Source organism: Carassius carassius, chromosome 3, assembly GCF_963082965.1.
Source record: "Carassius carassius chromosome 3, fCarCar2.1, whole genome shotgun sequence".
NCBI classification, from domain to species: domain Eukaryota; kingdom Metazoa; phylum Chordata; class Actinopteri; order Cypriniformes; family Cyprinidae; genus Carassius; species Carassius carassius.
Window position 1 is genome coordinate 15908461 of NC_081757.1, and position 17042 is coordinate 15925502.

The 17042-nt window shown below is 39.4% G+C and overlaps 1 protein-coding gene across 2 annotated transcripts in view; it reads right to left on the reverse strand.

Annotated features, from left to right (window-relative positions):
• Positions 1–17042, reverse strand: part of uacab (uveal autoantigen with coiled-coil domains and ankyrin repeats b) — a 51204-nt gene that overhangs the window by 9799 nt on the left and 24363 nt on the right. Inside the window, exons 1-8 of one of the 2 annotated variants that reach the window (XM_059530890.1) lie at positions 9179–9698; positions 8333–8463; positions 4350–4438; positions 3805–3869; positions 1607–1664; positions 1101–1171; positions 804–910; positions 147–328 (exon numbers count right to left, since the gene is read on the reverse strand). In XM_059530890.1, coding sequence (XP_059386873.1) covers positions 147–328; positions 804–910; positions 1101–1171; positions 1607–1664; positions 3805–3869; positions 4350–4438; positions 8333–8463; positions 9179–9214 — 739 coding nt within the window. In that variant the 5' untranslated portion in view covers positions 9215–9698. Of the gene's footprint in view, positions 1–146; positions 329–803; positions 911–1100; positions 1172–1606; positions 1665–3804; positions 3870–4349; positions 4439–8332; positions 8464–9178; positions 9699–17042 lie in introns of those variants that run through there. The other variant, XM_059530881.1, reaches the window with a different exon arrangement.

Consider the following 17042-nt stretch of genomic DNA (forward strand, 5'->3'; position numbering starts at 1 on the left):
TACAAAATCTGCCAATTCAGTTCATGTCAATAATTTAACACCGTGTTTGAGGTACATTTCAATTCATTGCAATTTAAGCACTGCTCTAATGCTCCAACACTGTAGACATATGAGAGAGAGATCATATAAACAGGATGCAACAAAACCTTTTGTGGCACTGTCCAGATAACTCTTGACCAGAGAGACAAGCTCCTGGTTTTTGCTGAGCCGTGCATAGTGATAACTGTCATGGCCGAAACCATCCACAGCAGTGACGTCAGCACCATGTTTCAACAAAACGTCCACAGCATCCTTACAAGCATACTCGCAGCCCAGAATCAATGCTGTTCTGAGTGAACAAACAAAAACACAAACACATTTTCAATATGACCAAGTGACATCAAAATATTATATTTAAAAATGCTTCTGTGAACTATTAGGACACTAATAAAACTAATACATTTGGTATATCCTTCTATTCACCTTTTATTTCAACATGAAAGTAAGCTATTCCATGAAATCGTGAGATTTCAGATTCATTAGCCGCTTTAGATCAGTAACTAGAAGAATAATAATGCAGTGTTAAATTGCTCACGCTACAAACTATTATGCATGACAAATTAAGCAATTATGCTAAGAATAATGCCAATTTGCATTGTCAATCAGCTAAAATAACTGAAAGCATCCGATATCCAAAGGGAAAAAAATAAGGTGGATAAAATCTAAGGAGATCTCAGAAAATTCACTAGCTGGATAAAAACACAGCAGGGCAAGAAAAGAGGCAATAAAAACCAATTACTGAGAAATATGAATGTGATATTTACTTGTTCTGTTTGTCTCTGACTGTGATGTCACTTCCTCGTTCTAACAGCAGCTGACAGATGTGTGGGTGACACATTTGAGTGGCAAGCACCAATGGAGTCCGACCATCCTATAAACACACATAAAAGTGCACATTTGCATCAACTCAAACAGAAAAAACATTTTTTTAAAAGCATTTGAAGATAAAAGTACATTTGAGGGGAAATAAAAAATACAGAACATTTGTCCAGGGAAAAAGAATGAGATGACAAAGAAGTTATCAGGATACGAAATATCCCACAAGCCACATATTAACTCACAAAGTCGCTGACATTAACTGATGCCCCACTGTCACAGAGCAGCTTCACACTGGAGGAGCAGCCGGCCATAACTGAAAAGACAAACAATAATCATTTTTCCATAACATTTCCCCCAAGCATGCGAATTAGATTCAGTAGACTCATCTGATATCACACTCAAATACACACACAAAAAAAGAATAAATAAATCTAAAACCTCCACTGGGCACTGAGTAAGAGCAAGAGCTCTAAATCTTACATGAAAGCCTTCTGAGGGAAGGAAAATAAGCCTGTGAACTACATCTTATTGATTATGACTGCTGCTGCCTCAAAGAATCACATTCAATGTTCATCCACTACCCTTTCCATCTCTGCTTCACCACTTGTTGTAGAAGGAAGTGAAAAAGAAGGAATGAAAGAGCAAAAAAAAATGGAGGGAGCAGGAAACCCCCGAGTTAGATGGAAGAGAGAGGACTGCAGAGTTCAACTCCAACAAAATCTCAAAATGTACAAAGCTTTTTGCTTACCAGCATCATGCAAGGCTGTTCTTCCCTGCAGGTCCACGTTTCCCACTGGGCAATTGTGCTGAAACATAAAACACTTGTCACACTCACAGTCACTCCATTCACAAACACTTCATGGACTACAAGCTTTAAAAGGTCAGAGGATGAGTCTAAACTTTCGAAAACATCCTTCATGACTGGCTGCTCCTAAACAGATGAACACAAAAACCAAGAACGCACCAGAATGACATGGGGGTGTGAGAGTCTAGTTCAACGCTTTGAAATAATTCTGAACGTGAGAAGTGAAACCAGGTCGAGCAAAGGAGTGTTGCTAAGATACTGGCCTCAGTGGTCTTCAGTCCCAGCACCCCCTGTGCCCTCATTTCTAAAATCTCTTTCACTCTTTCCATATTCCACTGTCTGTCCTACTTTCTCAAGCCCCATACTTTCTCCACCTCTTTTTTTGCTACCTTTAACAAAACAACTCCTCTGACTTCAGTCACTATAAAAACCTGTTATGCTCTAGCAACAGCCTCCAAAACCAGTAGCAAGGTCACATGGTCTTGCTGGCTAACTGTGTCCTGGGTAACTCTATCTGAGCCAGTCTCAGATTGCACATGATGATGGCATAGAAATATAGACTGCAGGTTACAGTACGGGCAGCCTGTCAACACTGCAGACACCCGGGAAAATGTTGTTTGAATAACAGTACACAGTCATGACACTTAAGGTGGATTACGCTTCATATTAGCTGTCAGTGATTTCAAAGGCAAGCAACAGACAAAAACTAAAATTAATTTTTACATAATTAGTCGAGTCAGATTTTTCTCATTTTTCTCCCTGGGGTACAAAGTAATTAACACAAACAAGTCACTGAGACAAAGACGCTGTTGTTGGAGTCATCAACAAGCACGTCATAGGAATCATTTCCGATCTTAATTATCTCAAGCACCATCACTCACATCGGCACAGAGACAGAGTTTTACCCTCTTGCAAAATGTGTTTGTGCATTAATTGATTGAAATTAAGCGGCGTATCTGTAAACAAGATCTGCTCGATTTGCCTTTAAACAGGTTCGTTTTCTCATAATCAGGATGTCAGGTTCAGTGTTATGCAACGGAGTTCAGGTCATTGCTTTATTTTCTACACTTTGTTTATGAGCCTGTGGGCTGAAGTAAGCTCACTATTAGCATTAAAGGTTTGCAAACAAACTGAAAAATCGATTTTGCAGTACTTCCTTGAACACACAGATGACGATGAAGCAGGGCTGGGTACCGGCCAATGATAATAGTACAAAAAAATCAGAAGACATACTCAGCAATAAGGCTACTTAATTTAAACAGTCCTAAAACAGTATCTTTTTTTAAGGAAAAAAAAACATCTTTTTTTCAGAAAGGATATGCATCGTGAATGTATTTACAATTTAAAATAAATGCTTAATTTGACATTTCTATTCAAAAATCCTACAAAAAAGCATTTCAGTTTTTGCAAAAATATTAAGCAGCATAACTAACTTCAGTTATGGTAAGTGATGTTTCTTAAGCACCAAGTCTTTAACATCACTGAATAATTACACATAAAAAAGCAAACATTTCACAGTGGTACTATATTTTGGTGTATGCAGATCAAATAAATACAGTTGGTGAGACTTCAAAAACATAAAAAATCTTACCAGCCCTAAACTTTTGCTACTGTATATAACAATATATCTGGACTGCTATTAAAATGGTATCAAACGTAATCGAGAAGATATTCAGAGGAAATCAGATGAGAGATTCAGAGAGCGTCTCTTCTCTGTTGTTTCTTTTGTTTAATACTGCATCTCAATGATACAGCTTTGACTGTGCTAAAAAATGCTGTTCAGAAAGTGCCTAATTGAACTTCAGGGAATGATACAAGTCATAAATCATATAAACCTAATTAGAAAAATAGTGAAGTATCTACACAATATAAGGAGAAAACCTGGGCACATTGATACAAAAATGAATCGGCACAGCCTTATAATGGAGGCCGTAAATAATCCTTTCTGAAGTTCCTCTCATCATCAAAGTCCTCAGAAAACCTCATACTCTTCAAAAGTATGATTAAAAACCTTTCCTTCACATCAAAAAGAAGATACAATAGAGCAGAAATTGTCTGGCTTTACAAGAAAAAGAGAACAAAAATACCTTGTGTTTCTAGTCATTCCTTAAAACTGTATTGATTGTGAAAAGCAGCTTTACCTGGAGTAGTTTCTGCACACATAGCGACTGGGCATTTCTGGCTGCCAGGTGTAAGGCATTTTTTCCTACAGGAACAAAACAACAAATCAATTGGAGCCATTAGACAACAAACCAATCTTAACCAGTCTGCTTGTAGAGACTGATGTCAACAGCGGGAGTCTTGCTAAAATGTTCCACATCCATTCCTGTTTTACATCAAACAGTTCTTCTCTACATATCATTTGACAGTGACATTTTTATGGCTTATATGTCTATAAAGGATTTCCAGAGTAACCTCATTCTCTGGTGAAAAATGTGTTGCTATATCATTAACATTTAAAGAGAGAAATTCACCCGAAATATTTTTAATGAATTCTGAAACATCTCTGTTCCTGAATTTGGACAGTGTGACAGAGAGTAAGTAATGACTATTTTGTACATTATCCCTTTAGAAAGGAACCGGACAGAGCATTTTACTGCCCATAAAAGTACATTTAAGAGACACATTTTATCATTATATGTGTTCCTTGGTATTCAAACTCACCCATCTAGAGCAAAATCCTCACCTGTGGCATCTGTGGCTGTGACATCCACACCGTGATTAAGAATGAGGTTCAGGCAGTCGAGATGTCCTCTGGTGGCAGCAAGATGGAAGCTGAAGAGAAAGAGAGAGAAAGGAACCGAAACGGGAGAAAGGGTTAAACTTGTGTTAAGGGCATTGCCACCATCATCAGCATTCTAGAGAAGGGGAGTCGTGGCCTAATGGTTAGAGAGTCAGACTCCCAATCGAAAGGTTGTGAGTTCGAGTCCCGGGCCGGCAGGAATTGTGGGTGGGGGGAGTGCATGTACAGTTCTCTCTCCACCTTCAATACCACGACTTAAGTGCCCTTGAGCAAGGCATCGAACCCCCAACTGTTCCCCGGTTGCCGCAGCATAAATGGCTGCCCACTGCTCCGGGTGTGTGCTCACAGTGTGTGTGTGTTCACTGCTCTGTGTGTGTGCATTTTCGGATGGGTTAAATGCAGAGCACAAATTCTGAGTATGGGTCACCATACTTGGCTGAATGTCACTTCACTTTCACTTTCACAGAAAGGACTACCATCAAGAGAAATTCAACTCTCAGTCTCTCAAATGCATTTGCACACAAAACTCCTCACTTTGCATTACATAACCATACTTTTTATTCATACATGCAGTGCCTAATGTAAACATACTTCCATTATCAAAATGCTGGCCAAGATAATGTCCATATTTAATGAATTCACTTTCACTTCGTACTTCATATGCAAGATGCCGAACTGATAAAAATCTGCACTTTTTAGTGCTCGGTTTAAAGCGGTGAGAATGTCTCTGAGACATGTTGTAAAGAGAGCCATGCAGATTTTCACCTGTGTTTGCAAAGTGTTATTTTAGACAGTGTTGATGGTGAGAATCCAAACATGTAGACAGGCCTTTGACCTGAAGATTGACAGGTGAAATTGTGGACACAATTTCCACACACTGGCCTAAACAACCACCCATGGTGTGATGGATGGGTGACAATTTGTTGTCGTTAAAATTAAGGACAGAGAATAGGTCTTGTGTTTTATCCGTTTCAGCGATGTGGTGGTTCATCACAATCCCTAGTGTGTATCACTTTCTGAAACTTTATTTTTATGAAAATTCATACAACATTAGTTGCATTATAGACACTGTGTAAGTCATCAAAACAACATTGTTCCACTACTACAGTATATGATGTTTTCAAATTTAATCTAAATTTAAATTAATACAATTTCTAGGGAAGTCAAAGGGGGAGACACAGCTCATTGCTTTACAGGTTCCTCCAAATATGATTTCATAACTAAAAATGACTAAACATTTTATTAGGTATATGGAAAGAAGGTGACTGTTATAATAGTAAGTGACCCTCATTAGAGGAGACTGAAGGGCTCAGATGGTCATGAAGACCCAGACATGTCATTCTAGCTTGGCTCCAACTCCTTGGCTGACTCGCATATCTGTGGCTTCAAGATACTTTATGTATTTTTAGAGGTGCTAGAGAGGTGGGACGGGGGGCCAGTTTGAATTCAAAACAAGAGTTTTGAATGCTGTACTAGTCTGTCACCAGAGTCTCTGCAATTCAGCAAAAGCCATTTCAATGCATAAGAGTATCTGATAAGTGTGGAATGCATTAGGAATTGTAATACTTTGCTGAATGCAAGGCTCATTCTTACTTTAAAGGCCTATTGTAGCAGCAAAATTTTAAGTAACTCAAAAAAATATTTTGAACTTCTAAAGAATTTTCTGTCTGTGTGTGTTCAGGCTCTAAAATTAACTGTCACATCTTTGAAAGGTGAACAAACTGAAAAAATGTTACTAGTTTTACTTTAATATTCTTACTAGTCAAGCATCTTCAAAATAATAATAATAGCGTTTTGAAACAGTTTGGACAGTTTAAAACCATTTCAATTACAAAAAACAATTCAATCATTTTACTATTTTAGCTAATAACAAAACCGTTTTGAATTTCAGTTCCTAACAAAGTTACTGGCCAACTTTTTTACTAACCAAAACCAATTTCACTCTCATTGGGGATTTGCAAAGTGTTTATTAGAAACTGTGTGTGTATAGCCTAGACCTATTATAAACTGGGTGTGTTAAAGTAGCAAAAGGCTAATGCCACAGCAGGAAGGCTTGGTCTGTTTCCTGTGAGCTAACCATCTATTAGCAAGCTTCCATCAAGCAGGTGTATTTCATTCCATACTCTTATTTAAAGATAGAAAAACACAGAAATCTGCTCATTTCCGTTTGCCCACAAGGCAAAAATGCTGTCCTTATGCAGGTTACCAATTAACTCACCAGAACTACTGGATTACGCCCTACAAGCCCTGTGGTCCGCCCTCCCTGGGGGCTTTTCTGACCAGTAAGGGAAATAACAGGCTTGAAATGCAGTCTGCATGTGGGGTCCTGCTATATACGACCAGAGGACTTCCATAAATCCAACATTTGACCTGTGTATTCCACTTGACTATGCACAAAAAGGCTGCATATTCCCATGTCCAGGTCATCTGGCAGCCATTATGGCACACTGACGTCCGCAAGAATGTTTCATATAACAGGCTGGTGTTTATTAATTGAGCTCTGTTACACTATAACACCAACCCAGCGACTGCGACGGTGTCCAATGCTCTTGATTTAGTCCTGAGAAATTCTAGCACCTTATTACAAGTCAAGCTCCTCTCCACCCAACAGGGCAAGAAGAATCTCACACTATGACAAAAATACCCCAAGGGGAACCATATGGCTTTAAATGAGGGAAAGAAACAAATCTGTGGTTAAATCAAGCTGAAATGTGTCTGTCTATGCCCTACATAGACCCTGTCAAGCCAGTAAAAACATCAGGGATTGATGGGAAGCCAACTAGGCTTTCTAAAACAGGAAAAGACACAGTTGATCCACCAGTGTTGGAGTCTACTGTGCAGCCATGTAATAATGTGGAACATCACTCAGTGTGATATTGAATAACGGGGTTCAACGATTCAACTCTGACCCCAAATACTTTTCCTGCATTTATCCCAAAATAAAAAGGCATCATCTAAAGATCTCCAGACTTGGAACTTCCAAAAGAAGATTGAGTAAGCGGTTAACATGACAGATTAGGAAAGAAAAACTTCTAGATGCTAAATTTAGTCAGTGTACACAAGCATTGATTTATTCACTGAAGACCTACTTCCAGCCCAGGAGGCCCAGGCTGTTCCGGACTCTTCTGGTTTGTGCCGGGTCAAGCATCTCCAACCACAACATGTTTTCCCATTTTTACTCAAATTCTTGGTCAGGCACAAAATGCTTCAGTCCAGACTGGACAAAAACATAGGGCCGATCAGTGAGACTATAAATACCAAAGTATGAACAAAAGCATAAAACCGTAAATAAGGAAATAAAAAAACAGGACGCCTCAAATTTAAAAAGCGCTAATGAAGTGATAACCAGTCTGATGCATGATAAAGCTGTGAACTATATTGAAAGCAGAGTTTGATATCATGATATAGCAGGGATCCCAAGACATTTAAGTCAATAAATATTCTTTCCCTATAATAAAAATCTTACTGTTATAATACCATTGTGCCTAACTATGCAGATGTAACGAGTGTTTAAGAATTTGAATGATTATGAATAATCTCACAGTTTGAGTGTTTCACTCTCAGGCAGGTATGTGCAAAACTACATATTTTCAAAACAGACTAACCGGTATGCTGCCTAGTCGATTCATTGGTATTAAGGATGCCCTGTATTATTAGTCTGGTTTTCGGGTTAATCCCATCAAGAGAGGCCACGTTCCTTAAGGCCATGTTCTTAAGTTAAACAGTTAGACCACACACAAAGAATAGGAAGAGAACGCAGGATTCTGGAAACAAGCTTTGAAATATAGGACTGTTTAACTTCACACACTTTCTTAAACCTAGATTTAAAAATTTAGACAAACTAGTTGACCTTATCTAATAGCCTAATCAGTTGTTGGATGACTAGTCAACCATGGTGGCCCATCCTTAGTGACAGGGATACTTACGCAGAGCGGCCCTCTACGTCAAGTTTGGTGGGGATGATGCCCTTCTTGCCGAGCACTGCTGCAACCTTGTCCACCTCCCTCCTCTCCACTGCCTTCATCAGCTTGTCATCATACTTATTCCAGTCTGTGTTCTAAAGGATAGAGAGAGACACACATCAGAACACTCATAATATCAGCATGTACAGAAAGACAGCAGTGTCAAGTTCAATAAAGCTGCTGAGGTGACACCTATTGTTCATGAATCTCCTAATGATCAGGGTGGTGATCTCAAGTGGAATTAGCTGAATGAAGGAATGTTAACAACTCCAGCACACCATCGATTCAAATATTCAAAAGCACAACAGGAAACGAAAGGCTCGAAGTCTTAACAAAATAAAAATGATGGTTTTAAGGTTTATCTTACATAAATTGAAAAAACCAAACAAAACTTTTCACTTTTCTAAGCATCTGATTGAAATGGAAATGTTTATGTTTACGTCGAATGTCAATAAAAATGTAATTAAAATAAAATAATAACTGCAATAATAAATTAATAAAGGCTTGTAGCCATCCAGGACACTAAATAACTTATGAACCAAAGAAACACCTGAGGAAATAGATATTTTAGAGTAGTCTTAATACACATTACTCATAAAAAAAAAAACCTTTTGCATTAACAAAAGATGCTTTAAGCCTGCCATGGTCCTACAAGTTCACACAAGCTTTTCAAGAGACGTCTAAGCTAAAAGACGTCCCAAAAGCACACTCACTCAATTCAGAATCAAATGTCTCTCCATAAAAAGAAAGAACTGAAAGCATAGCAAAGTTTAAGGGAAAAATACCACTGGAGAATCTCTTGATACCTACAAAGTACATGGAGGTGCATTTGAGCCATCGACTCATCTTGGTGGTCCTTTTGCCGTGGTCTGGAGAAGTACAAAAATAAGAAAAAGTTCTGTCTGAAAGAAAAAAAAAAAAGAAAAGAACACTCAGCCAGCGAGTGTTTGCGTGTTTATGGTCTTCAGATGAATCCCCCTCTCCAGCAGACAGCCTGTGCCTTGCAGGGGGACTGGAAACCTCGGAAGAGTCCTCGAGCTTCTCTCCAGCCCACAGCCTCTCCACGAGACTTCATCACGGCATGAGAAACGGTGCAAACACACAGAGAGTGAGCCGCTGTAGCACAGGGACCAGCCCTGGGACAGCAGCTCCTCCTCCCGGGCTGAGTCTCTGTCTCTTCCCTTCTCTGTCAGACCGTCCCCCTATCCATACAGCCTCTATCCTGCTTTCCGTTCTCTTCTCCTATCCTTCTGTCTGTAACTGCTTTGCTCTTCTATGTCAAATGGCAAGGACATTCAACCTCTGGCAGTAAATATGTGGGCTCTTCTAGGTCTAAAATATCCCTGTAAACAGCACGTAGACAGGCTCAGGGTGGTTACCTCTTTATTTTTGCACCTCAGACCTTCCTCCAATGACTGAATGGGGTAGAACTGCTAATAATAAACCATCCTAGCATATCTAGTCCATGAGTAACAGTTACGGTGACACCCGTGAGCAACAAGGCCAGCCAAATGAGAGGAACCTCAGCACTGCAGGCAAATACTGTATCCCCCTCCGCAGTCATGGCCGCACATAAAGCTACAACCATTAATCTCTAGGAGATTAAAGTCTCTGGTCCAGACCAGGTCATCATCTGGCGGTCTGAGGAGACGCTTCCAGCCTCACTCACACCGGGGGGGTGGGGGTGTGGGGGGGGGGGGGGTTTCTGAGCTGACGGATGAAGCACACGGTGGCAGGATTAGGTGTCGGCTTTTTACAATCAGCTGCCTGGCATATGGAGCCTGAAACCCTGTTTACAATCGCCCTATGCCGTCTCTGTATCTGCAAGACAAACACTACGCAAACGATCTATTTCTAAAAGCAAGACGTCAGCTTTTAATTTGGTAGGTGAGAGACTTGAAAGTGGATCAAAAGGCTGCAGGGACGCATTAGATTTTCAAACCAGCGCCAGAGGGGGAGTTCAGTTACCCCTTAATACACCCCTCTACCCCCAGCGATACAGCAGAATACATGTGAGAATACCCACATGTATAGCATGTCATATGGGGGACACTGGGAAGGGTATCGACTCTCAAAACCTGCTTGGTCCCATAGAAACAATGACACTGACATGCATATAGGGTCTAGTACCTTAAATAAGCACAATATTAAGCATGTGGGTGTGTGGACTATTTCTGTTTTGTTTTGTCTTTTGCAAAGGACACTGGTTGAACAGGCTAAATAACTCACAACTGCAATTCAGTGTCATATTAAAGAGCGAGACCAAAGAAAATATACACTATGTGTCTGTTTGTTTGGGCATACGTGACTTACGCTGTACTAATAAAAATTTACGGTTTAAACCTTGATATTAGTTTTCCAGACAAAGAGATTCCTTAGCAAATCTGAAGAGGAGTGTTACCCAAAAGTGATGGAAGACATATATGTGACCCTGGACCAAAAAAAAAAAAAAACAGCCCAAAGTCACTGGGATATATTTTTAGCAATAGCCAAAAAAAAATAAATTGTATGGGTCAAAATTATCGATTTTTCTTTCATGCCAAAAATCATTAGGATAATAAGTAAAGATCATGTTCCATGAAGATATTTTGTAAATTTCCTACCATAAATAAATTAAAACTTAATTTTTGATTAGTAATACGCTTTGCTAAGGACTTCATTTGGAAAGCTTTAAAGGTGATTTTTTTTTCAGTATTTAGGTTTTTTTGCACCCTCAGATTCCAGATTTCAAATAGTTGTATCTCGGCCAAATATTTTCCAATCCTAATAAACCATACATCAAAGGAAAGCTTATTTATTCAGCTTTCAGATGATATGATGTAGAAATTTCAAGAAATTGACCCATATGAATGGTTTTGTGGTTCAGGGTCACATATGAGAACCTCTTCATTACGGTTTTTAAAGTCATCCCAGGATGCAGCACATGATATATATAGTTTAACTGTCACGTTATAATTGGTTTCAATAAACTTGCTACTGTTGCAAAATAAAAAAATAAAAAAGTAATAATGAAGAATGAATAGGTGTGGCCAATATTTTGACAGGCGCGTTAACACTATTATACACACAGACAAACAGATGGTTGAAAGAATGTGGACAGCCTTTACAAATGAATGGGTTTGACTATTCCAGTAATTCAAGAGAATTGTGCACTTGTTGAAACAGTTAGAGGTGGGCCTTAGTGAAAGCGAAAGTTCTGTAATATCGAAATGATCTTTAAATACTAATAATAATGCCTTCTGCTGTAACTCTTATATCAGTACTCCTCAGATGTCACGGAAGGTTTAAAGTCAACAACTTTGAAAGTGATTAAAGGATAGTTCACCCCAATTCTGTCATTATTTACTCGCCCTCATGTCATTCTAAACCTGTATGACTTTATCTCTGCGGAACACAAAAGATAATATTTTGACAAACGTTTCTTTTTATTATTTAAACAAAAAATACCTTTTTTCCCCTGAATATTTTATGAAAGTCATATAGGTTTGGAGCAACATGAGGGTGAGTAAAGGACAGAATTTTTATTGTTGGGATAATATATTTTAAGGAAAGATCAAGCACTTAGTATTGTAGTAATTTAGTGTTCATTACATCTGCAAGGATCAGTGCACTTTTATTTTCCAACGAAACAACAAAATTATTATCTGTATATTAATTGATTCAAATTAAAATTAAGAGTCTTAAGTCAACCTATGGGAAGAGTTGACGAATCATGAGTGTGTGTGTGTGTGTGTGTGTGTGTGTGTGTGTGTGTGTGTGTGTGTGTGTGTGTGTGTGTGTGTGTGTGTGTGTGTGTGTGTGTGTGTGTGTCATGCATGAACGAAATGCATTTGCATACAAGGGACAGGTGCAAACAGGTTGGTTTGTTTATAAAGTTGAGTAATAGGGTGTGTCATTCTTCAAGTGCAGATTTTAACGTACCCATGAAATCCACACAAAAACAAAAACTCTACTAGTGTTTTCAGCGCAAACAGGTTAATAAGACCAAAAAGGAATGAAGTGGTTGGACAATGTATCTAGGTTGGATCTTGGCTGCCGGGCAGTCTGGGTGACTCTGTGTGTTATAATTTATGTCATCACCTTGTAAAATGAAACCCAATCCCCATCACACACCCACAGTCTTGCCTGGCAACAGCAAACGTACATGGCCATAAATCAAGACACATAGAAGAAAGCTATAGATACTTGTGTCCTGCTATACAAAGATAACACACAGAGAGTATAAGAAATAGAACAATACCAGGCAGTTATGATGAGTGTGACAAAGAGGAATCAAGCATGCGTCTCATTGCATAAACCAAGTCAGTGCTTTAACTACTAACCTGCACTAGCCCAGGGCCATATTTGACAGCTATGAATTATTAATGGCATAAACTGAAATCTGCACAACAGCTCACTCAATAGATTCGTCTTCGTTGCTCCCTGTAAAGACACCTGCAGCTAAAAAAAAATCAGGCCATCGCATCGCATCTGTTTGTTCATATGTCCACTCTTCCCACACAGAAACTGTCTCGTCACTTCAGACCAGTGACATGCCATCCACACATCAACAGGTCTGATTTAGTGCAGCACTAACCACAATCGGCCCCCCAAAGAGGAGCAGAGAGCAGTCATGCTAGATTTAGAAAGTTCTGGAGGCAGACGTGTCCCTCTCAAGTGACTGTAAAGGGTGGGATTGCTGAAGGTGAGGGTGAGATTGCTGAAACATCTCACAGCTGGATATCACAGGCCTGAAGCAGAGAATACTGGTAATATCTAGAGCCCGACCGATATGGATTTTTGGGGGCCGATGCCGATATTAACTCGAAAAGAGCCGATTTATAAGCCGATATTTTGATTTTAAAAATAATCTGGATATTAGACCCATTTCCTATAAACTACATTTACACAACATTCAATAGCAAAATATCTGCCTGTTCTATGTATGTGGGCTGTATAAACCATTTTCCAGAATGGATTATGTTAAAAAAAAGCCTTAGATTACAGTCTCAATGACTAAACAATTGCACATCAAAAGTATATATTTTTTAATGATCAAAAAACAGTCTGGTTTTAAACATTTAACACTTTTACTTTCTTCCAGTTGAAGCTGGTTTTAACAGTCTGTGTGTGTACTGTAAATAAATTATAATACTAAAGTTAAAGTATTTGCAGAAGTAGTCCCACACTTTGCTGCTACAGCATTCACCTTTTTCAGCCATCTGCAGGCAGAAAGAGAGACAGAGAAAGAATAAGCATGTGTATTAATAATATCACCATGTATCATTACTCATGTCATCATTAGAATTATAATAATAATAAACTGGGATCTCCTACATAGGCAAAAATGAGAAATATATATATATTTTTTTTTATTTGTCAAGCAATAGGTATTACCTACTTATATTTAACAATATTATTTCAACATTTTCCACACATTTCCACACATCTCACATTTATTTACATGTCCCCTCTGGTTTAATCATTTCTGACGCACCTACTGTAACTACACTATATTTGCTCTCACAGACACATTCACAACAGACCCGTATATCTTCTCCTCTTCTCTTTGTGCAGTCTGAATCAAAACATCGTCTTGCCTACTATTACCGGAAGATTACGGAATCAATTCGAAGTTGAATGGTTAACGTTAGTGTCATGAACACACCGCTGTCAATTTTGAGAAGAACCACCTTCAAACAAGTTAATAGCAAGCATTTAAGGGGCCTGCTGAAAAGGAAGCTATTAGTGTTAGAGTAACGTAACCAGCCTGAATTCACCAAATTGTTCTCTGGACCTGAGGGTAGCCTCTTCTTCCTTGCTTCTCTCTTAATTCTCATCAGCAGGACTAGCGCTATCGCTCGCTTCTTACAACGGGACAGATACATGTTTGCTTCTGACTGAAAGGAGGAGGAACAGACTATGAAAGAGCTCCCGCTAAACGTTTTTAAAACTCCGCCTATGCCATAGCGCAGCGCAAATCGCGTTGTATCTGAAGGGCAACGCTGAACCCAGCGGCAAGCGCCGTGCATACCGCGTCCTGTGTGAAAGGCCCAATTATGCGGTCATTATGTGGGAAACACACCGCAATAGAATAAGAATAAGTTAAACGCTAACGTTATAGTTTGACCTCCTATTAACATTCGCGCTCTTCCACTGATAAACATGGTATTAGCTTTGTGGCTAATCTAATATAGCAATGCATTAGCGGCTGTAAGTGATGTTACAGAATATTTAGAAGTAATAATGATAGGACCGTTAGCTAGAACTACCACACAGTTTTTATATACAGGGTATGAACTAAATCTACAATCATTTCACATGACGAACGACAGACTCACCGTCAAAACAGTTGATCGCTTTCTTCTGTAGTGGACTTCTGGCGCTGTTGTTAACTCTGGAGCTGCAGAGCTCCCTCTGGTGGGCACACTATGCAACACTCATAACATGAGTGAAGCATGAGACTCTGTTTCTCATGTTTCATCGGCCGTTATAAATGCCGATGCCGATTTAAATGTAATTAGCTCATATCAGCCGATAATATCGGCCGGCCTATATATCGGTCGGGCTCTAGTAATATCCTCTTTTTGTTATAAAAAAAACAACAACAAAAAAAAACAATATAAGTAATATGCAAAATGCAAATCTTCTCGGGTCATGTTTTTTAATGTGATCCAATTTTCTTCTGATGAGCATGGAAAAAAGCTAATTCAATATTGTTCCACATTCACTTCAGAAACTCATCCCTTTCATGCTAAAAAAGATTTCACAGCAGCTCTCTCCTTTGCACTCATCTTTCATTAAACTGCCCTTATTCATTAAACACATTCAGATAATATGTAAATCACTTGTTTTGTGAACCATTTTGTATGTCTCTAGTTGTGTTTGAGTTGTATGAGGGTTAAGGATCTAACCTGTCATTACTGTGCACGCTGTAGTTAACTGGAGACTATTTGAAGGTCTACTGCTTTGCTAAAGTTCAGTGTCTGTTGTCGAGCGCTGGGCTAAATGGATGCTTTAATTAGCACCACTTCCCTCCCAAAAGGCATCTTGATGATCTCAGCGAAGTGTGTCGGTATGCTAAAGAAAAGCAGAGAGGAACTATTGGAAGATGTTGTGTTTATATGTACACTATCGCTAAACGAATATAGCTATTGGCTGATGGCAGTCTCTCTGCTCACTGACATGCCAAATATTATGACTGAAAAGGTGTAATGCTGCCATATTAGCAACAACGAATTGGAGTTAATGGACGTAGGGTGTATCCGTTTCTCACACGTTATCTAATCTTCGGTTGTAACTAAGGTAGTTGGCTCTGACCCCACCAGTTAACGTCAGTTATCTCCTATGGTGTCATTACAGTAGGAGAAAGAATGCTAGACTATTAAGTAGAGATGTCAAAAGTATGACGGTAACAAAGTAATATCACAGGATTTGTCTTTCAATTCCTGGATTAAATGTCTTGGCAAGGTATTAATGTATTAAACGGTTACGTCTAAACTGAATGCAAACAAGCAGAACAAAAACTCATTAAGAGAATGAATACTTGCAAGAATACCTAAAAATGTAAGTATGTGTGTATAGAATTATGTGATTAAAGTGAAAAAAATTCTTCTGACTGAAATTTATTTCAGGCCAAGTCATATTCCTTTCAATTTTTAAATAGTTGAGAACAATAGCATTTTAAGGGGAGACATTTTAAACCGCTTTAATGTTGCCAGATGGCGTATTTTAAAAGCTATTTTAATCAATGAAAAAGAAAAAAACTTAGCTTGACAAATAATCAACCATCTACATAACTTTTCAGTGCATGTTTTTATTTATCTTATAAGACCAAACAATGTTTTATGAAACTCTTAATTAACAGGAAAAAAAAGATAAAATAACAGCACCACCATTAAAGTGCTATTCTTGTGCAAAAGTTTCTAGAGTGCTTTTAACTTCTTCTGCCTTTTGGCTGTGAAACCATATTCCTGAAGCTTGGCTACACCAGACACCCGTTTCAGTGTTTGACTACCAACTACATGTGCAGGAGTTGCTCCATGTGAGGTGGAGGCTGTAGCACCAGTGCGTTTAACTCCAGGGATGGAGGAGGTGGAGGCTGTAGCAGCAGTGCATTTAACTTCAGGTTTGGAGGAGGTGGAGGCTGTAGCAGCAGTTTTATGTTTAACTCCAGGGATGGAGGAGGTGGAGGCTGTAGCAGCAGTGCATTTAACTCCAGGGGTGGAGGAGGTGGAGGCCGTAGCAGCAGTTTTGCGTTTAACTCCAGGGATGGAGGAGGTGGAGGCTGTAGCAGCAGTGCATTTAACTTCAGGTTTGGAGGAGGTGGAGGCTGTAGCAGCAGTGCATTTAACTCCAGGGGTAGAGGAGGTGGAGGCTGTAGCAGCAGTTTTGCGTTTAACTCCAGGGGTGGAGGAGGTGGAGGCTGTAGCAGCAGTGCATTTAACTTCAGGTTTGGAGGAGGTGGAGGCTGTAGCAGCAGTGCATTTAACTCCAGGGGTGGAGGAGGTGGAGGCTGTAGCAGCAGTGCATTTAACTCCAGGGGTGGAGGAGGTGGAGGCTGTAGCAGCAGTGCATTTAACTCCAGGGGTGGAGGCTGTAGCAGCAGTGCATTTAACTCCAGGGATGGAGGCTGTAGCAGCAGTGCATTTAACTCCAGGGATGGAGGAGGTGGAGGCCGTAGCAGCAGTTTTGC